This window comes from Centroberyx affinis, unplaced genomic scaffold, assembly GCF_046629955.1.
Source record: "Centroberyx affinis isolate AG114_WGS23_722 - 3 ecotype Tasmania unplaced genomic scaffold, CSIRO-AGI_Caff_v1 ptg005130l_1, whole genome shotgun sequence".
In the NCBI taxonomy this organism is placed as follows: Eukaryota; Metazoa; Chordata; class Actinopteri; order Beryciformes; family Berycidae; genus Centroberyx; species Centroberyx affinis.
Genome location: NW_027282544.1, coordinates 135,403 through 157,538, shown reverse-complemented (window position 1 = coordinate 157,538; position 22,136 = coordinate 135,403). Strand labels below are relative to the sequence as shown.

General features: G+C 41.1%; 1 protein-coding gene across 1 annotated transcript; it reads right to left on the bottom strand.

Moving 5' to 3' along the window:
* Window positions 1–4,343: 4,343 nt before the first annotated feature.
* LOC139666792 (BAR/IMD domain-containing adapter protein 2-like) lies at window positions 4,344–10,638 on the bottom strand. The gene is made up of 14 exons (XM_071546111.1): window positions 10,556–10,638; window positions 10,286–10,361; window positions 9,802–9,888; window positions 9,042–9,103; window positions 8,856–8,927; window positions 8,583–8,720; window positions 7,714–7,866; window positions 7,432–7,608; window positions 6,328–6,976; window positions 5,712–5,910; window positions 5,555–5,620; window positions 4,871–5,039; window positions 4,661–4,701; window positions 4,344–4,416 (listed from the first exon to the last, which is right to left on the bottom strand). The coding sequence occupies exons 1-14, from the start codon at window positions 10,601–10,603 to the stop codon at window positions 4,344–4,346; spliced, it is 2,010 nt and encodes a 669-aa protein (XP_071402212.1). The 5' UTR covers window positions 10,604–10,638.
* Window positions 10,639–22,136: the final 11,498 nt, after the last annotated feature.

Here is a 22,136-nt window from a genome sequence, read left to right as displayed (position 1 = left end):
AGGGCACAGATGTAGGGTATCTACATCTATAGCTGATTGAGATTGCAGAAAAAGGCTGTTTGGAAAACAAAAGCAGACATTTTAAATTGCTTTTTTGATGCACAAAGTTGTCCATGCCTAATTTAAAGGTCAGGGTACTCTGAGAAAAACACTAGGAATTTCTCTCTGATTTTTTAAATGTTGTGGGACAACTTAATTGGGGCAAAGTGGGTCAAAACCTTAACTTGACCATAATTAGCCCCCATTAGGCTGTCCCACATAAAATTGAAACATTGGGTGGAAAACTTATGTCCTGGTTCTTTTCATAGTCTGGAGCTTCAACTTTGTTGTTTAATTATTTCAAGAGGTCTGCAAGAAATCTTTTTTTTTTTCTTTTCACCCTAAGGCTGCTGTAAAGCTGCTTGACCAACATCCCAATCATCCAAAACATTCACAAATGCTAAACTGAATCTTGATTTAAGAGACAGTGTAAAAAAGCATGGTGGTTCAAAGTTAAGATTTCTGTTTGCGATCCCAGAACTAATCATGAGATTTTTGAAACTAAGCTTGAACACAACCTTGATCCCTAAGAAGAGGCTTAGGTTGATGACTGAATTCCTTGCTTCATGCCCATATTAACTTACTTGAGTAAGTAAGATAAGTAGCTGAACAACATGTGCAGTAATACTGTGTGAAGCCTGTTAAAAGGTAGACCCAGCAGTGGCAGAGTTAAAATATGGGACCGTGTGAATCAACAAGACGAACTTGTGCCACCTTGTGGACATTATAACGATATAACACCTGTGTCCATTTGTGTCTGTGCATTTATTGCCCCCTCCACCCCCCAAACATACACTCATATAGATGGGTCTCTGACAATGATCTCACAATAATGAATGTACCTTTAGAGAAATAGAGTTTCCCTGGTTTGTTAGAATGCACACACAAAGCAAAAGCGGAGAACTGTTTTCTTTTCTTCATAGAACATTTATTTCAAAACATGTCAATATTCAGTATTTCAGGTAAGGAATGTCCTCCCCAGCAGTATTCCTCATGATATAATGTCTTCTGCAGTCACCAGGATCTCATATTAATGCAATTCAGAGTACAGATAGTTTACATTGCCGCATATTTTACAGAATCAAGGAACTGTGTAGAAATCAGTGTGCAATGTTAAAGCAATATTTCACGTTGGTAGAAGAGTTTTGAACTTTGAACAAGCCTCTGTTCTCAATGGTAGTTATACTGAACAGACAATAATGCACATGTGTTTTGCACATTGGCATTTTTCTGTATATACAGCTCCTCCATCTGGATAAGGGTTTTGATAAGGGAACAGCTGGACATGCACATATCCAAATCAGCACTTTCTGTACAAATGTTATCTACATCTGCAGAGTGAATATATTGACAAGGCGGATGGTTTTTACAAAGCACAAATAAAGATGTACTTTCTGTACACATGCACAACCTGCTGCATATTAGCTGTAAATTCATGTCTGTTTTCTTCATATTCCCATATCATTCTCATTGTCATATATTGCATATATATTGATATTTTCATAATTTTTCCACCTATTTCAGACTGTATGTTTCATGTTTTTGTATCTTCATGTTGTACATATTCTGCATTCATTCTTTCATTGTCTCAGTAAGTCTTATTGCTGTTACTTTGCACACCATAACTTTTGCATACTGTTCATTCATACACTCTACTTAACATGTTCTACTTGTTGAAATCGTCGGTTGTGTATGGTCATACAACCCCCATTGGCTACATTATTTATATTCTATTTTTCTTTGCTGTATCCTATGACCCATAGGGATCATTCATCTTATCTTATCTCATCTTATCTTATTTTACTGTAGTTTATGAGGATGGACCACCAATACTGGCCAGTGGTCATAATGGCTGCCGCTTACTTTCGTTTCAAAAATTGAAGTCTAAATAAACGACAATTCTAAGTTTATAACACACATTGAAACTTATGTAATAATATTTAACTCTGTGTCCACAGAGGAGCTAATATTTCCTGTTTCTTGAGAGGCGAGGGTTAAAAGTCTGAATGTGTTGGAGGTTTGCTGCCTCTGACCCTCTGTACAGATGTGCATGCTACAGTCAAAATGTTCTACCAAAATGAAATATCACATCAAGGAAAAACAAAACGTCAAATAAAATCATACAATCAGATGTTTTTAAGCACTTTACAAGCATGAGTAAGCATTAGCTATATAAATTTGCAGCAACCTCTATTAACATTGCCATACTACTAAAAAAGTAATATATGTGCTGTTAGAAATTATTTCATATTTCTCTTGAATCTATAAGGTGTTAAAAGATCATAGCAACTCAACTCATGACAGCTTTGATGACGATGATGTACATTAGACACAGCAATTAGGACGGAAACAAAAACCATCTCAATTTCCACAGACATCAAATTCACTTTTACACTGCAGTTTGCTAGAAGACACAGCAGAGCTACTGGGCAGAGCAGAAAACTACTTTGGATTTCTCTAGTTTACCATTAACACTTGCTCAGACGCTGTTCAACTTCCCATATACTTTCTTCATCACTTTCAAAGGTACCTTTCCCCATTAAAACACCATCTTATCATCAGTCTTGGCTTTCACATCTCTTTAAAAGATTCTGTACAGTCTGATTGGTAAACATGCGACTACAATCGACTAGATGTTGTCTAGCTTTTGATTTGGGACTGAAAATGAATCAAGAAGACATCAAATCCAAAGACTAAGCGCTGAGCTCCCTCACTCTGAACACCTCAACCCTCAACAGCATGCTACCTTCTAAAATACTCTTCTCTTAATAAAAAGCACCATCCAACCTGTCAGAGTAACTCCAGACCCCAGTCTGCCTCTGTGAAGCTCATGAACTCTTTTGCATTTCCTTGTTTTCTAGCAATTGCTCCACATTGAACAAATACAATACTGAGGGTTTCTCAATCATTTCCCTAATCTGAAGATTATCTCAAACTCTGAAAGATTTACGGTAGAATGTGTTTTTACATTGTATTTTGCGATCAATATGTAAATTTATCAACGTATCCAATCTAATCTACACTCACAAAACATAAAGTAATATGTGACGTTAAGCAGCAGAATGTATCTTATTAACTGGCATCAAGTTTTAGATATCATTTCACTGACATCATACACTGTGTCCATATTAGCTGTGTATCCAGTTGTGTTTCATATAGTGCCCATGTTCTGTAATGGTGAAGTGAAAGTGACACAAAAACAACTTAGTGTGCTGAGTTCATTAAAATGTGTGGAGAACTCTCAACCAAAAAACCTCTGTTTAAAATAGAAAAGACAGGCTGAATCATTTAAAGAGTGTAAATGACAGTGAACATATTTTAAGGTCCTGGATCACCTTCATTAGAATAGAGAAAATGCAACAACCTGGCAGCTATCCTAAAAAAATAAAATAATAACAATTCTAAAACAGGAGCCTGTCCTTTTCCATGACACTTCATCACAGTGAAGGTGAAATTACACTACAAACACACAACCTGCTATTAGGAGCCAGTCCCTAATTGGGTTGAACTAAAAAACTACTCTTCTGAATATTGGCACAAAAACAGAAACAAACAAAAAACTACAGTAAGGGTTATGTCAAAAAAAAAAAATGCAATGCAAAACAATTAGAAAAACAAGAGGCATCCTTCAGAGGGCAGGGCAAAGTGTCAGGGGCTTAAAAATGTTAGTTTTTCTGGACGGACAAACTATGATCGCAAATACTAAACTACCTGTTCATTATAGCCAAACATCACCCATGTGTGTTTGGCTATAATGAAAAATGTTAGTTTTTCTGGACGGGCAAACTATGATCGCTAATACTAAACTACCTGTTCATTATAGCCAAACATCACCCTTGTGTTTCATAAAGACTATAGCCTAGATATCTCCATTTTCATCCTCACATTTCATTCAAACAGAATTTTCAAATGTTATAGTGGGCTTGTTTCTACTTTTTTTGTCCTATTAAATGATTAGAAGTACAACACAAAGGCTGTGAAACTAAGATAACAGAGAGGATTACCTTAAAAGTGAATGTGACTGTAATTAGATCCATAACAGATCGACCTTTACACCTTTGATATTTTTTAATTTAACAATGTTTTATTCGTGCCCATACGCAGACATATGCAATTTGCATATGTCAGAAACACAAACCTCATTAACCTGTATTTGATTAAATTGCAAAAACAAAAAAGATCTAATTTAAAATACTATTCCAACAAATCAAAATGAACCAATATGCTAATTCCAGGATTCAACCTGAGGCTCAACACAGCAGCAGATCACAGAGAACCAGATCCCTGCTGTGGGAATCCACAACTTACTCAATGATGGGAGCTGAGCGATCGTTGGTGACGGTTTTTCTGAGTCGGACGTGGGCGAATGGATTGGACCTGAAAGGAGGGGATGATAAAAAAAGAAAGGTACCACATATTCAAAAGGCATGATAATCTATAGTCTTTCATCCCACTATATCTGTTATGACTAATTCTAATCCTACAGGGCATCTGTCTGACTTTTGTTCCACTGACACTAATGGTTCAATATATGAACTGTTTATCAAGACCTTGGCAAGTTGAATCCTGTATGTCATTCCCTGTTTGGTAGGAATTTTACCCCAAATATAAATATATTTACCTGGTTGGAGAGGGCGGAGGAGAGGCCAAATCTGAGGAGAGCTGTAATGCAGAAGAGAGGAAGGGTATGAGAACCACATCTAATATTATGTTGTAAAGTTCTATTATTATAAGGCGTTTATACCTCTTGCATTAGCATTGACAGAGTGGGTCGGTGTGGAAGGCCCATCCACTCCAACCCTTGACCTTTTCCAAAAGGCTTCAGGCTGACCTGGTTGCTGTCGGCCATGCTGTACGGGCGCGGGCGGAAGGTGCTGACCCTCTGGGGAGGAAGGGAGCGCTCCTCCTCTGACTCAGGGGTCAGGGATGTCAGACCTGGAGACCCAAGCTTGTCGAGCTGGCCGGTGCTGGTGCTGTTGGCCTTAGATAAGAAGAGAGAGCTGCAGGGAAAGACACAGGCAGAGGAAAGAAAAAAGACAGAGGAAATATCAGTTGAGTTGAGGGATGACAATTTCATGTAAATTCATCAACAATGCTGTTGGTGTTGGAGAGCGAAGAGAATCTGTGGGGAAAGGGCGTTGAATGACAAGGATATAGAGAATGGAAAGATTGAAAGAGCAAAACAATAAGGATCATTCTGCAGTTTTTGAGCAGCGGTGCACTTTGTCTGTCTGGAACGAAATTTGTTTTCATTTATCAAGAACAAGGATGGAAAAAGGGAAAGATGTCACATTCATTTCAACAAGAAAACGACCCCATTCAGATTTCGGTGAATCAGCCAATGTTATAACTTCCTACTTGTCACATTATTGCTATTATATTGACACACTGTCAAAGTAATAAGACTGAAGAGGAGTGAAGTGAAGAGGATTTCTATTATTAATAATGTCAAGGTTCATCAATCTCAAAACCCCTCAGGTTTCAGTATTTGTAAAATGTTTCTTCGTTGACTGACCTGCTGTCGAGGTTTTCCAAGTTATTGTGGTTCTGCTGAGTGTAGGAGAAAGGGAACCAGCCTTTCCTGTGAGGGAAGATTTTATATTAACGTTATCAACAATAAATGAATGAGGGATTTAAACATGGAGAAAAGTCTGAGTGTATGTGAAACATACCGTCCAGTCCGTTCATTCTGCCCATAGTGCCAGCCGTCTCTGGCCTCAGAGATGAGCAGGGTGATGCTGTCACCAGGCAAGAAGTGAAGTAAGCAGGCTCCGCCCCCCATGCTGCCCTCTGACCCTCCAGGTGAGTGCGCAAACACGGCTTCCACACGTGTCGGTCCAGACAGGGGCAGCATCCTGGGCAGACTGGACCCTGGATAGAGGAGAAAGAGAAAAAAAGGAAGGGAGGGGTGGAGATGAGAGGACAGAGAGCTTGAACCACTGGAGACACTCACAGGGCTGGGCGATAATTCAATATGATAACCAATTCTGTTGAATTAATGTTACAAACCATAAATAAACAAAAAATTCTAACAAAATGACATCTGTCATATTGTAGTGATATCATTTGACTTTCATAGTTTTGGTTTGACATTGCCATGCTTTTCAATGTAATGAACATCAGTTGGTTTAAGTAACGTGATTTCATATCTGTGAGCAGATATCGTGATCTATATCGATATCAAAAAACGTCCCTATGATTATCATAATATATAGTTTCTTCCATATCGCCCCGGATTAGATACTCACACAACAGTTTGAAACAGGCGGACCAGACATCACAACTTACCCTGAAAACCAGCCATTCTCATTTCACTGACTGGTCTCCTCGGCAACGGCAGTGTTGCCGTTGCATACATCTCGGCAGCCTTCATCAGCAAGGGATTATGGGAAAGTGATGAAGCAGTGCTTCCTCCGGGTCCCACCTGTTGGTGCAGCAGCTGCACCGGAGTCATGGCCCTGGAGAGAGGGGCGCTGTGGGGCAGAGGAGGGCTGTGCGGAGCGCTGTGGGAGATGGGGAGGGTCATGCCCTGCAGAGAGCTGCCGGCCGGGGAAACCTGGCTGAGTGACAGCACTGTGGAGGGGATGAGGCTGGGGGACAGGTTGGAGGTGCTGGTGGCCAGGAGGAGAGGGCCCTGCTGGGTCGGGATGCTGGAGGTGGAGGGGGTAGATGTAGCTGGGCTGGCGCTCCTGCTGGCTCCGCCCTCAGCCAGGGGGCTAGCAGACGCACTGAGAGGGGTGCTGGCGTGTTGAGGGGAGGCTCCTTGTGACACACCGCCGGTCGCTCCTCCGGCAGCCGGGGAGCGGAAAGTCTGGGGGGAACCCTGCTGCGGGGAGGTGTCATTCTGGGAGGTGGAGGAGGAGGGAAGGGAGCGCTGCTGCTGGGAGCGGGCGGAGTCTCCGTTCAGCAGAGGAGGGACTTCTTGAACAGAGAGCCGCTGAGAGAGGAGGAGGGAGAATGTAAAATACCAACAATTAGAATGACAGACAGGAGTAATTCATTCTTAAAACTATCATATCGTCACTGAAAACCTCACTTTTCCAAAATAACTTTCCAGGAACTAACAAAAACAGCCTTGATTTTAGCTTGACCACCATGCATTTTTGAGTTTATCCAATGGGGTTTTGAAAGGTTTTCATAAGGCCAAGGAGAAGTCTCCCAATCCATAGAGGGCCACGTAATCCTTCAATTTAAATAAAAACATGAAAATCATCTAACTTGGACTAACAAGGTTTCCACATGACAACAGCAATGATACATCTGATGCACAACTATGTGAACATTTAAGAGTATCTAACCACAGTGCAGCTGAGATTAGGAATCACAACTGAAAAAATTATTAGCTCAAAAATAAAACAGAATCAGACTCATTATAAATGAATATTCCCTCACCTGCTCTGGCTGAGAGGAGCCCAGCTTGGTGTGGCGGAGGACCTCGGCTATCCCAGCAGCCCCGGAGCCTTGAGGCGCGGTGTGACGCAGCAGGTTCAGCGCCCGCTCTGGCAGCTTGGTGGGCTGGGAGCACGACTGCTGCCATGATGACAGTTTCTGGGACAGGAGCTCTCTCACCTGGGTTGTGTTCAAAAGAGAAAATAAAAATGTCAGTAATCTGAACAGCACGACATGATGTTCAGGTTCTCAACAGGCCAGAAAGCTTAAATATTAGCAGATCACCTTGCAATGGTAGTTGATAAGCAGCTTGGTAACAGAACACTGTCTGTCCACCAGGAAGCAATATCTTCTTCTCTCCTCAGTTAGCGCAGACTTGTAACCCACGGCAACGAGTGTGTCCAGCTCACCCTGGCGACGACTCATCAACTCCACGAACTGGAAGAAAAGTCGAGAGAGGTTTCAATACAAACATGTACATGCTTGTGCATACACACACACACACACACACACAAGCACACACACACATGCATGGACGATTTACACATAAATACACACACACTACAAAATGGAGACAGAGTAACCTTTAATACACATTGTAAGGAGAGAACAACAACAGCGAGACCAGGAGGAAGATGTGACATCATATCCTGCCTGTTGAGCAATGATAACAAAATCCAAATCACAAAATATTGTCCCTCACCCTGTTGACCTTTTCTTCCATTGTACCCCCTCCCCTTTTTATTTCCCCTCCAAATCGCTAAATCCTCTCTCCCTCTTATATCACCCTTATTTCTGCTAATAATAAAAACCCTCACACTAAGTTGCTTGTTTCCTGAAGAATCAGCTGAGGCAGATTGTCCTTTAATCTTATTCACAGTGGCCTGGTTCTCACACAAACACACACACAACTCTGCTTTTTAAGCCCCTATAATGCTGAGTAAGATGTTTAGGATCCATGCGTATGGAGGATTATTATTTCTCAATTCTAGATAAAAGAGGTCACTTGGTCTTTGTCACTTAGGCTTACCTGTCTATATATATATATATTATTTGTATTATGTATGCTTGTGTACAATATGATCATGATGCTTATAGGTATCATTATTCTTGGTTTTCATCACTGCACAGTTTGAGTGCTGGGGTTCAGTTACCTGCATTTCCCGGTCTCCATACTTGTTGGGGTGGCGGCTTCCCTGGCTCTTCCTGCGAAGCTTCTTGAGCTGGGACTGGCAGCGCTCGATAGACTCAGCTTTAGACCTCCGCTCACTCTGGTACTTCTTCAAGGTGGCCTGAGAGAACAGCAAAGAATCAAAAAAGGAGTTGCAGTCAGAAAAATGTAAGAAGCATGGGATGAAACAAGCTTAAAGAGAGCTAATCTTTAAGGACAATTTACAGGTGTACCAACTTCAGGTAGACCAACTCACTGTGAGGTATTTGATGTCCAACTCCAACTTCTGCTCCAACTGGGCAAGCAGCTCAGAATGAAACAGCTTCAACTGTTGACGAATTGGATCCATATTAATTTAAACACAACATACTGACACTTCAACATCTGCATGAAAACCAGCCTTCCATATAGAGCGACTGAGCACAGCAATACAAACTCTTACCACGTCTTCCAGTTGCACCTGAATCTGTCTGTGGACCTCAGCCATCTGAAACAGTGTGTCTCCTGGAAGCAACAGTAAGGAAAAAGGAAACAGTGAGGGCATTAGTAGCACATGATTTGGACTAAAAAAACTAAAAAGTCTGCTGCTTTATTTCTGACATTGTATCCTTAGTTGCTCCAGAAGCTGTTACTCTTCTACCAAAAGAGCCAAATGCTGTTAATCTAGAGTCTGAAGGGTATATCTGTGCACCAATAATCTGCTGTTCACATTTATTTCGATATCAACATATATTCCACATACAGACAACACACTAATAAAAATGTCACATGTTTTGTGTCTCATTTCCACCCAACTGGTGGTCAGCTGTGAGTCTGTGTCCCTCCCTCGCTCAGAGAGCACAGTAGTATGTGGTGTCTGGCATCTCTCCCTCCCTCACTCCTGCCTGCCTCCCCCGCTGTTTTCAGCATTACAATGAGATCATGTGGTGTTGTTAATCTCTCAACAATGACCCTACTCTCTCCCTTTCCCTCTGTTCTCTCTCATGTCTCTCTCTCCCTCTCTCTCTCCCTCTCTACATTTCCTTGTTCCCTCTCGCCTTCATCTCCTCGCTCACCGACACATGCGGCGGGCTCACAGATTTTCCAACTTCTCTCTTGCTGTCACATTGACTCCCTAAACTTTTAAAGGTCTATCTATCTATCGATTCCTTTTTCATTTTTCCTCCATAACCCCCGTCCCTCTCTGCCGCCCGCCCACTCACCCAGCTCTTTGGAGCCCTGGCTGTCACTTGCCAGTTCTCCTAGTTTCACCAGAGCATCAAAGTAGCCTTTGGCAGCCACGGTCACTCCTGAGGAAGAGAGCACATTTTTAGAAAAACATGTTTCTGTAATGGTTCTCTGTACAACATTTATCATGTCAAACTGAGGTTTAGGGCCTTGGCTTTCTTATATTCAAGCTTCTTTTCCATGAACAAACTTTTCCCTTGCCAGTAATGTTCAAAAACTGTCAGAAAAAAATCCAACTTTACTGGATATCTTCACCACATTTGAATCAATCGAAGTCCCAGACATCAATACAACAAGTGTAATAGTGTAAAAATGACTAGAGACATTGAGGAGTTTACATTACAAAGTGCTGCATAGATTTATCAGATGAAGTGATGAGATGATGTTGAGTGTTTCACTGAATGGCCTCATGGCATGCTATGTATGTATGATGGTGGAATCAGCCTGTCTTCCTCTAACCTGTCAGGGCTTTCTCATAGTTCTTCCCCATGGTCACAAAGTTCTTCAGACTGGGGTTGAACTGGTCCAGAATCCCCTGTGCAAGAGCAGACACAAATCATATTTTGTTTTTTCAGAGGCCACATTGCAAACCGTTGTGTGGCAAGCGCTGCCAAAGGGGAGATCATTTCCACAGGAGCACAAATGAGGGCATTCGCCTGACTACATTCATACACAGTTTCATTGTTGTGGCAGACGAGACAGACAGAGTAACAGACAGACATGTTGTACCTTATAGACATTTTCTGTCATCTTGTTGACCTCCTCAGTGCGAGACATGGTTCCTCTCTCTCTCCTCACTTATGTATTGTCACTATGTATGTGTGGATTGGCTTCTCCTCCTGTTGATCAGGGCCCTAGGCTTTACGACAGACAGAAATCCCCTAAAAACAACAACAACCAAAAAACATAGGAAAAAACACAAAGCGATGAATGAGTAATGACTCAAACTTTCCCCATAAACTTGAAGAGAAAGAACAAATCTAGGTACATTACCTTCAGGGGAAAGAGGACTTCAGAGCACTTACTTGCATTTATCTACATAGCAATACATGTCAGAAATTCGCATTGATCCAAGTATAAAGATGACCTCCTCCAACAACTGTATTGATAATAGGAGGGAGGTTTCAGATATTATACTGTATACAACCAACTGGAAGGATTATCTATGGCTATTAGGGAGCAACTGCAAAATCTCGCAAAATCTTATATTCACTAAACAAGAAACTTCGTCAACTACTGCATGTCTACTCAATCATTCAATGAGGTCTCTCTCTCTCTCTCTCACACACACACACACACACACACACACATACAGAGGATGTATGAATGATTGAAAGGTCCATGTGTGACATTTAAGCCAGTGAGTGGACATGCGAGGGATGCTGCAGTGTGAGGGAGCTTGACTTCAGGCCGTTGGACAATCAGACTGCACTCGGTCAGACTGTCTTTATGTTTTGACTGAAGGCGGCGGTGTTATTTCCCCGGCTCTTACTTCACATGGATCCCATCCGTGTCTCCGTTGCCAGTTCCTACACTATCGCTTCGCAACACTAAGGCAACCCAAATATTTCTCCTAGATTCATGTGCCAGAGCAGTTATACCATTTCAGATAAGAACAATGGGCTTTTCCAATCCAAGTCACAAGTGTCAGGGCACTGAATAAACACGGGACAACAATGTTTCCTTGGCAGGGAGGACGATCAAGGCAAGCGCTCCAGGGTCAAAGGAATTCCAGCCTGGATTTGAAGGCAAGAGGCTCACTCAACTCAGTTTTCCCTGCGCAGCCCTCCTTTGTTATCACAGCGAGATTACAGGGAAAACTTTGACCCATATCAAGTAATGGCATATGACACAAAGAAAACATTTCCAGACTGCTGCTCATTAAGGCCACACTGGCACAGACTGAAGGATGTGAGGTCTAGGTGTAAGACTGGGGAATATTAGGTCAGGCTTGCCCAGGTGGTGAATTAGCACCTTGAGTTGTGTCTTAACTCGTTCATTTTAGTTTGGGTTGATAGACTCTATAACTGAGCACTAGGTAAAGAATTCACTAAGAGTACAAAACATTAGGGAAATCTTCCTGATATTGAGCTGCAGCCGCTTTTGCACAATCCACATTTCAGCTGTCTACAACCTTAAAAACCTGCTCTGCTTCTCTTTATCTACATTTCCTCCTTTGTGATTGGTAGATTTAATAAGGGAAATTAATAAGGGATAATGGCTTTTACCTGGGTTCATCTCACCAGTGTGCTTCATGAAAAGAGTAAGTGTTCCTAATATTTTGTATATTCAGTGTACTGTATATGTGTACACATCCCCGCTCTAGGTGGTTTAACTCTAGGTTGGCCCTAGAAATAATGTTTTTTTGTTTCTCAATGGGAACGTCTGTAGCTGGATAGGGGTTTACATACAGAAGGTGCATTCAACTGGTTAAGCTTGCCTAAATTTCTTTAAATGGTCTTGATGTCACTGCTGCATCCAAAAATCATCCAAATAACAACAAAATGAATCAAATGTCATTATTGTCAATGCAAATATCCAATAGATTACAATGAAAGGATTCAACCAAGTACAAATAGCCTTAGCATCCTGTGTAAAGTAGTATCATAATGTTTAAAGGATGTATGGAAGACGAATAAATTGTACGTTTTGGTAGATTTGAAGATAGGCTATCTGTTAATCAAAGCAAATTAGACTGGCTATCCGGCAGTAGAATGACATTAAAATGACTATCTGGCAGTAGACTGCTGCCAGATAGTCATGAGGGGATCCGTACAAGGCATTTATTCATTCTTCAGGATGTGATTTAGCTTTCTCTACAGATCAGTTAATGAAGCAACACAGTAAAACAGTACCTGAATGCAAGATGTTCCATTTTCCCACACCATCGTGGTGATTAAACCCTGATCACATGGAAATAATTGAATCTACAGCTGAATGAGTGAAATCAACCGAATCACTGAAGCAACTGCGAAGAAACCAAAGAAGGAATCCTGAAATATAGCAGGTCTGCTTTTAAATGTACATCTATAGACATTAGTCAACCACACTGTGGAGTTTTTTCCTGTGTGAAAATGTAGTCTGCCATCTGCCGACACTGCCGTCCAGTACCTGTTGATCTCAACAACTCTGCTGCACTTCATTTGTAAAATAGTAATAAATAATGGAAAAAAAAAGGTTACATACCTTTTCTGATCTCATTGTTGGACACGAAAAAGGTTCGTGCGCGTCTTTGACTGTTTAATGAACAGTACAACACCCCCTCTTTTCTTCCTATTACTTTCCCTCTTCGTTAGTGGGGGGTTGTTTCATCCACCAGTGCACTAAATCTCAAACCCCCTCCACCCCTTTTTTTGCATGCCCTCTCTCTCTCTCTCTCGCTCTCTCTCTCTCTCTCTCTCTCACACACAAACACACACACTCTCACTTTCTCTCTCTTTACTCCCAGGAATCGGGGTCAGATATTTGGTGCCGCTCAGTACCTCTCCTCATTACTGAGCCGATTATCAACATGCCTTCACGCCCGCAAACCGGCCAGAAAATCACCAACAAACCCCCATAAACCCAGCAAGCCAGCAGCTCCCTGCCGTTGGAAACCTCAGCCTCCCATTCTCTGACAATGTCCTCTCTCTCTCTCTTTCACTCTCTCTCTCCCTCTCTCGCTCACTCGGACAGAATAACAATGAGCTAACGGGACCCTGCCTGAATAGCGGCCAGGGAGAATAATGACTTGAACTTTTTAAACCAAAGACAACGGCACAGGCATATCACTGGCCTATATACACCCTTCCCTTCCCATCGCACATTCCTGCCTCCATTCTGCACAGAGGAGGAGGCCCGGGACAGAAGCCTTTCATTTGGTTTAGTGCAACACAACTTTGAGGGGATAAGACATGATATATATATATATATATATATATATATATATTTATTTATTTATTTATTTTAAATGCCATAATATTCCTATAGGGACGTCTGGTGTGTCTGTGGGGCTCGATAGTGCGTTTTGTAGTAACTTGATATTTTTATCTTCTGTGATATCACTAGGCCTATAGGTCTAGTCTTTATATTATATAGGTAAGGGATAGATTAATACATATATATATATATTAATTTAGACACACCAATACAGCACACATAAGGAAAACTAACAGAACAGATAGAGCAAGAAGCAAGAATCATGTAGGTCTATGCATTTGGTCATTGTGGGTTAGTATTAATGTACATTGCTCAATTCAGACTGGCTCTGATTCAGTTCATGTAGTCTATTTTTCCAGGGCCATAAAAATGTCCGCCTCCTAGTTTGACATAATTACCTATGGGACAGAACCACCAGCTGGTATCTAACAGCGTCCTTTTTTTTTTTTTTAAGTTTGTGATTTGTGTCTGTCCTGCATCTGTACTGTTATTGTATTATGTGCGTGTTTTCATTGAGGTTTTTACTGTATCTAAGGTAAGACTGAAGATACATTTTCGGTCCAATAAAGTCCAATTCTATTCTATTCTATTCTATGCTATTCTATTCTATTCTATTCAACGCTGTGTGTGTGTACTGGGGCGAGAGCACCGACTAGCGTCAAACCAGCAGACAGCCATCTCTATGAGAGTGGTCCAGTGTGAGAAGCTACTTGTGTTGCAGTTACACAGTTTCCCCAGCGGGAGGCAGCAGTGTGACGCAACTTCCCCTGTGTGCGACAAGTGGAGACCAAAACAGACAGTGGCCCAGTGGGAACCCCATCTCTGCCAGTTTACAGACACACACACACACACACACACACACAAAAACACACACAAACACACAAGTCTGTATGAATATATGTAATTTATAATGTTTACAAGTTGGGTCACAAGTTTAGTTTTGCATAAATCCAGCAACTGAGATACACTGCACAGCAACAAGACACTTTATAATCAGGTGTTGACTAGACCTTACCTCATCACTGCAGCATATCGCTTCTCTGTATTGAAAGTGCTGTAGAGTACAAACATTCAAATACAGGCATAAGTGTCTACGTACAGCGTAGTCTGTTTGACTTAACAAAACCACATCAAGACAAACCTACATTAACTACTAGATCAAAGTTTACTCTATAGCAGACTGTCCAGCAGCATCTCAAGTCAGTTCTCTCAGTCATTAGAGCTGCTTCCAGTTTGTCAGCCATAGCAGACAAACAAGCTCTGTGGGGTTCTGGGTCACTTGGTTGAGTTGTGTGGGAAACGCCGGAGCGCCTGTGGTCCCGTGTCCTTGGACCTGAGCCGCAAAGCTGTTTGTGTCTGCTCACTTCCTCGGGGCCTAATTGACACACGATAAGGGGATTGACAGACAGACAGACCTCACCCACACTGGCCTAATAAACAATAAACATGACTCACCTACATCTCTCTCTCTCAGTCTATCTATCTATCTATCTATCTATCTATCTATATGTTTTCACATAGCAGTTGTCTGTCTTGGCAGCGGAAGCAGGTCCTGCTGTGTGTCTGAGTTAGATGTAGATCAGTCTGCCGGGCCTTAGTCCACGTTTTTCCTTGGACTCTGTCCAAATCCGTCACACGCAATTAGTGTCTCAGAAGATTAAGAATATCTCGACCAGAAAATGTTGTGTCAAAGCCTGCTCACACTCACACATCAGCCTGTAGTGAAGCTTGCTGAGGTGCAACATCAGTCGAGAAACACAGCTGTAAACAATCTACACTGAATATACAAAATATTAGGGGCACTTACTTTTTTCATGAAGTACACAGATGAGGTGAATCCAGGTAAAAGCCATTATCCCTTATTGATTTCCCTTAACTCTACACCCATCACAAATTAGAAAATGTAGATAAGGAGAAGCAGACGAGTTACAGAAGGAATTTTAAGTTTTGAGACTGAGATGTGAATTGTGCAAAACGGACTGCAACTCAATATCAGGAAGTTTTCCCTAATATTTTGTACATGCAGTGTAATATCATAAACAACAGTACAGTCATTGGCCTGAAAGAGTACCTGGGGGTAATTCGGCAAATTGATGCAATATGAATCTCAACAAATGTTGTAAAACTTGTGAAATTACATGTGAGCAGCTGAGATTTGATCTGGTATCTCAAGGCTAACAAATTAACTCCCTTTACCTTTTATGTCATGTTTATTGAAGTGGCTCAGTGTCTGCTCTTTTCCGCTGCTGGGTAAAAATATGTTAAGAAACAAGGTCTATCATATCAACACACCCTGCTATAAATACACTGGGAATACTGCCAATGTTACACCTTCAGTCTCACCAACCCATCTTTTATTACAGCCAGCATCCTGCTCCTCTGTTGTTATGTTCTGCCTTTAGCACCACTTCAGCACCTTCAGTCTAGAGACCTGGAAACAGAAATAGAGAATATTGCATTTATTTGTCGTTGAATGTGTTTACAGGTGTCATGTCTAGATGGCAGTGCAGTGATATGGAAGGCTATATTGGGAGAGTAGGCCATGTGTTGTGGATAATCTGAGCAGATAATTTCCATCCTGCTAATCTGATGAGATGTGATATGATTATTACATACTGTGGCATAGTGTGTGTGTCACTTAGCCCAGAGAAATGAATCCAGCAGCCAGGTACCTCCAGCTAGTACTGAACAAGCTGAGTTTCATGCTCTTGAGTTTTTTGGTTGAGCAATACAGCTTTCCCCTGTAGGACTTTAGCTTTTGTTGGCTCTTCTGATTCAGATGTAAGAGTCTATGTAGTGGGACAGGCAGAACTGTGACTCCTCACCTGATTCACCTCAGCAGTTCACTTCTTTAATCCTCGATGCTCCAACAGGTTTCAGCTGAACAGCATGGACATCTGATCCAGTCAGGCTGCTTTGTTTCAACTGCATTTTCATCTGACTGATCTCACACAACTGTCCAGTCCATCATTTGATCAGTTAATTAGAGATTCCATGAAAGACCGTCAGTTTTTCTTAGACAAGGAACAGAAGATTCCTTTCAACTCAAAATAGATATTCAGTTCCAATATGCTTTATGTCAACTTTGGGGGGAAAAATCATTACCTACAGTTAATCTTAAAATCACTAATTTTAAGAAATGGAGGATTCAGTCTGAAAAAGTGTTATCGTTTTTCAACTACAGAATTAAGTTACCCATTGTATTATCCAACAAAAACGACCATCATTTCTTTTAGTTTTGTGTTACCTCATCATCATTTTGTAAGATCATGTGTAACTTTTTCAAATGGCGGAGATCTAATTTTGGAAAGAAACTCTTCATTTATGAAGGTGCGGACCTGAGCAGTTAGTGTTGTGATGTGAGCAGCCGTTACAAAAATACAAAGTACAGGCCTTCTGGCAAACAGCTCAGACAAACCTCTGATGCTGTCGTGGCAAGTTTGTGTGAAGCTCATATTTTCACATGCAAATTATTTTTATGGCAAACTTTGGGTGGTATTCTGGAAACAGTTGTGGCAAACTTGTGATAAACCACTGACATCTTGTAGTTTCTGATTGTTCTTTCTTGTATTTTTTTTTATTCTTGTATTTCTCTGGCAGATGGCTGTGGTGACATTATGGTGAACAAAAGAGCATATTTGCAATGCTGCATATTATAAGCACTCTTGTACATGAATAATTAACAGGCTAGAAACTAATTAAAGAAACATTTACAAATCTATTATATCACCCAGCCACATAAGATATGGAACCAAAACCAAAATTACACCCAGTGACAACTGCAACCAGGAGAAACAAAAAAACAGCCATCAGATATGATGCTAACTTACATTTAAAAAAAAAACAAAAAAAACAAATTAACAACAATGAATAGGATCATATGGCTGATTCTTTGATCATGAGAGCTGGGTTGAGCTATAAGGACATTTATTTAAAGAACAAAAGTTCTCCACAAATTTGTCAAGAGCAGTTTTGACAAGATTGATGAAATTCTTCACTGAAGAAACAAGAATAGAGACATTTTTGTCTAAGCTGCACCTTGAAGCATCGATTTGCCGCCTGTTGCCTGGATTTAGCAGCATCACATATTCAGATTTGAAATAAAAAATATTTCTGGTTAAACATAATGCTGAGAGGATCTGATCTGATTTACACATTCATTCATTCATTTCATATTAATTCATGAACAATCTTTTACAACATATTGGTCACCAGACTTGCAAATTATTTAGTTGAAAGGTTTGAGGCAGACTTGCTGCAAATGTGACAAATTTGCAGCAAGTTTGCCTCAAACCTTTCAGTTTTGTACTGGAGGTGACACCCAGAGGCCTGACAGCTAGAGGAGACATGCAACATATGCTAATGTGTCTGAAACCCTTATCTAATGTTAATATGGCATAAGTACTGCATTAGGTGTCTGTCCTGTAATCAACAGGCTGTTTGGGCCGGCTCCGCTGTTTGTGTGATTTCCTTTGACCTTAATATGAGCAGCCATCTGCTATCCCGCCACTTCTCTGTCTGCCGGTCAGACTGGGAGCGACATGGAATTAATCAGGCCAATTACCCCCGTGTTAAGATCTAGGTGAGCGGTGTGGGGGGGTGTACTGGACGTGAGGCCTGTGTGTGTGTCCAGCAAGAGGGGAGGTGTGATGGTGTGTGTGAAACGGAAGTAAAATGTGTCTGAGTGGGTGTTCAGACAGGTGTAATCTGATCAAAGATTCAACTATATAATCTGTAACAAAAACGGCTACAACAAAAATACAGGTGCTGGACGACTGAGCGAGCTGCCAAGAAGTCAACACAAAGACTGTCTGACTGGGAATGAGGTGTGGTCATCCATGAAAAAAAAGGCTGGAGGGAGGGGTAGAGAGGAGGAGAGAAAAGAGAGGTAGAGAGGGTGAAGAAGGGATAGAAAGAGTTGAGGTGATGCACAGCTCTGGAGTAAATCTCTCCCAATCTGATCAGTGCCTGAGCTGGACTAACGTACTACTGCTTCACAACGTGGACTCAGGAGAGACGCCGAGGTAAGGACTCAGCTCTTCCCTTCTGTTCAGCTAACTCTGAAGTGTTTTTCACAGTTGTTAATAGATGTTAGATAAATATCACTGGTGACTGACTGAGGCTTGAATCTTGCCACAGCAGGATACATGAGGAGTTGAATGTCCAGAGTTTTCTTGCATTCAAAAGGCTTGTGGATTTATTGTAGACATATGAGCAAAAATATATGGGTGAATATTAACATGCTTAAAAGAATAAGTACAGTTGGACCAGTGTGTTAAACTTTGTCTTATCTTAGTTTCATTGTTTTAATATGGTGTAACAAGCAGGCCTGTAAAGAGCCATGGTGTGTTCTTTTGCCCTATATTCATCCTTCAGTGTGTAATGTTTCAAAAACAGAATAGACTTACTTTATCTTACTCTTCTAATAGTTATGTTTCTGATTGTAAGTGGCCATGACAATGTATTGATGTTATTCCTAACCAGGCATGCCAGTGCATGCAGGGCTGAACTAGGCCTACACGAAACAAGAACATTACAAAGCCATAAAGGCAGCTGCCTCTATGCAAATTAAACCTAACTGACAATTGGTCATAGAATATTTAAGTTAAATAGTATAAATTAAAAAAATATTTAGACTGATAATTTCTGATAATTAACATTCCGACTTGCATTACCTTTATGGTTGAGAAGTGTCTTGTGCACAGCTAATTGAACTGATAATCTATTTAATGCACACAAAGTAGCAGCCTCTAAAAGAGAATTTGAGAAATAAGCCATCTACCATACGTTGATGTGTTGTTTTGGCTACATACATACATAGAAATTTTGATGATAGGCCACATGTCATCATATCATAAAAGAGTCCAAGTCTTAGCTGAGAAGCAAGAGTATAAAAGACGTGAATACATAATGCAACTGCATATAACTTACACTTTTATACACTTTTCTTAGATTTTGCTCTACTTTCGCAAATGGCCAAGTGTCTTTCAACAAATAGTTTGTCACCCTAACCTTCCTTATTTGGATAGTTCAATGATGATACTCAATTTACTATAAAATGACTATACTGCATAACTAAAAAGTTTACTAAGTTTCAGGTGATGCTCACAATAGTGTGAAAAGCAGTCTATAGATATTCAGTGTCTGGGTTAGGGTAAATCTTAGGGCGGGGGTTAATGTTAGAATTAGGGTCAGGTTAGGGTTGGGGTTAAGATTAAGAATTGTGTCAGGGTTAGGATTGGGGTTAGGCTAAAGTGCAGCAAATAAAGAAGTGACACTTTGTTGAACATCTACTTTTTGTCACCTGATAGCTGAGTATCAACAATGGACTTGTCCAAATCCTCTGTCTAGAGAGATTCTGTCCTCTCCTTTGTTTACAAATGGTGAGTGCTTTATTTTGTTAGGGTCAACTGTGGGCTAATTGCAGTTGTCAGCTTTTAATTTGGGACTAATCACACTACTTTAATATCCGCTTTGGCCATATGGTGCTGGCATGGTGCACAATCCCAGTATTTCTAAACCAGCACTCATGGATTACCTACACACACACACACACACACACAGACAAGCATGCAAGGCTGAGGAAGCCCACTTATCTCTGACTAAATTAGCCCAACAACTGTTGGCAATTAGGTTAATTGAGTGACCTGTGGGTGATAATAAACTTAGGGCTAAATGGTGGCGATTGGGCGTGACATGGTTCTATACCTCGACCATCTGTCTCTCTTCTAAGCCCCGTGAATCACAGGGATCAGCAGGAATGACAGAGACAAGCTACCCCTTTACAATCAGGCTGTTTCCCAAGCTGAGGAAAACCCTTGGGATTGGGAAGGAGAGTGTTACAAAAAGAAGTTTACAAAACAAGGGATTGTTGATCAGTTACAGTGAATCATGTATCAACTGTCAAGCAAAAAGTTTACCCAAGCACATGGCACATACCATATGCGCGTGCACACACACACACACACACACAGACACACATGTGCACGCAAACCCCATGGAAGAGGCTGGCCACTATAGAAGCCACAGGTGGTGCGTGAGGTTTAGCTCACATCACGTGCCACTTGAAATAATAAAGAACGTGTTACAGTGCTCAAAGATGTCTTGTCACAGACCTAGTCTTACATGACCAACTCTCTATGATAAAGACACATAGTATAAAGTATATAACATGGAACCACAAAAAGAGAAAGTTTTATGGTAGTCCTGCTGTTTTTATTATTATTATTATTTTCCCCTTTATTAGACAGATCAAAGTAGAGACAGACAGGAAAGATTGGGATGACATGCAATGAAGGCCAAATTCGAACCCAGGGCGTTTACATGGTGTTCGTCTTGGACCACTAAGCCACCGGGATGTCCAGTCCTACTGTTTTTGAAAATAATAAAACAGTATTATTATGCAGTATGCATCCACAAACCTTATCTAGAAATACATTTGAGCTTAACAGAACTCTCTTCTGTGTTGGTTCCATCTGCTGTATACAACAATCCTCTGTGTTTTCATCGTCTACCAGGGCAATCCCTTCACTAACACCCAAATCCAATTAATGAATTGGCCTTTGAGAAGAAATACACAGATCTACTGCCTCCTCTACTAGTCTGTGCTGCTATAAAACTCTTGTTTAACAGCAAATAGACTGTGGCTCACTGTGGGGTTCACAAAATCAGAGCTGTCCCAGCGACTCCCATGTAAGGTACCAATGAAAATGTGGCCCACATATCACTTATATAGGAGCCTTGTGCTGGTCAGGGTGTCACACCTCTGACTTGTGACTAATCCTTGAGTGGAGGGCTTCCTTGTTGCTTTGGCACATGCCATGTAAGGTTAGTGGGCAGACAGGAGCAGCTAACTGGGGCCAGAGACATTGTGCTGAGGCGGCGTTAATCCACCATCAGGTCCTGCTAAGAACCTGAGAGACTTCATGTTTGTCAGACCAGACTAAAGGTGTCTTTCCTCAGAAACCTTGTTTTTTTGTTTGTTTTTGTTTTAAAGAGAATGGGCAGTCTATCATAGCCTAAACCACAAGCAGCAACAAGCACATTTATTCTCAGATTACTGCTAATAGATGCTGCTAAAACACCATGATCTAACCTCTGATGTTTTGTTTTACAGGGTTATTCCATTCTCCAGCAACACACAAGACGACATCCAGGATAACAATAACAATTCTCTCACACAACCAAGGAGGATACAATTTTGACCAGAAAACTGTAATTTCAATTAATTCCTTACAGATCTGTGAATACTAAGTGGATGGAAATATTGTTGCCAGTCTTCTTTGTTCTCTTGCTCTCCGATGCCACCGTTACAGCAACAAAAACATCAACGTAACCTTTACTTCAAGTGGCATCACACATCTTGAAGTGAAGCCAATTGTAGATAGGAAGC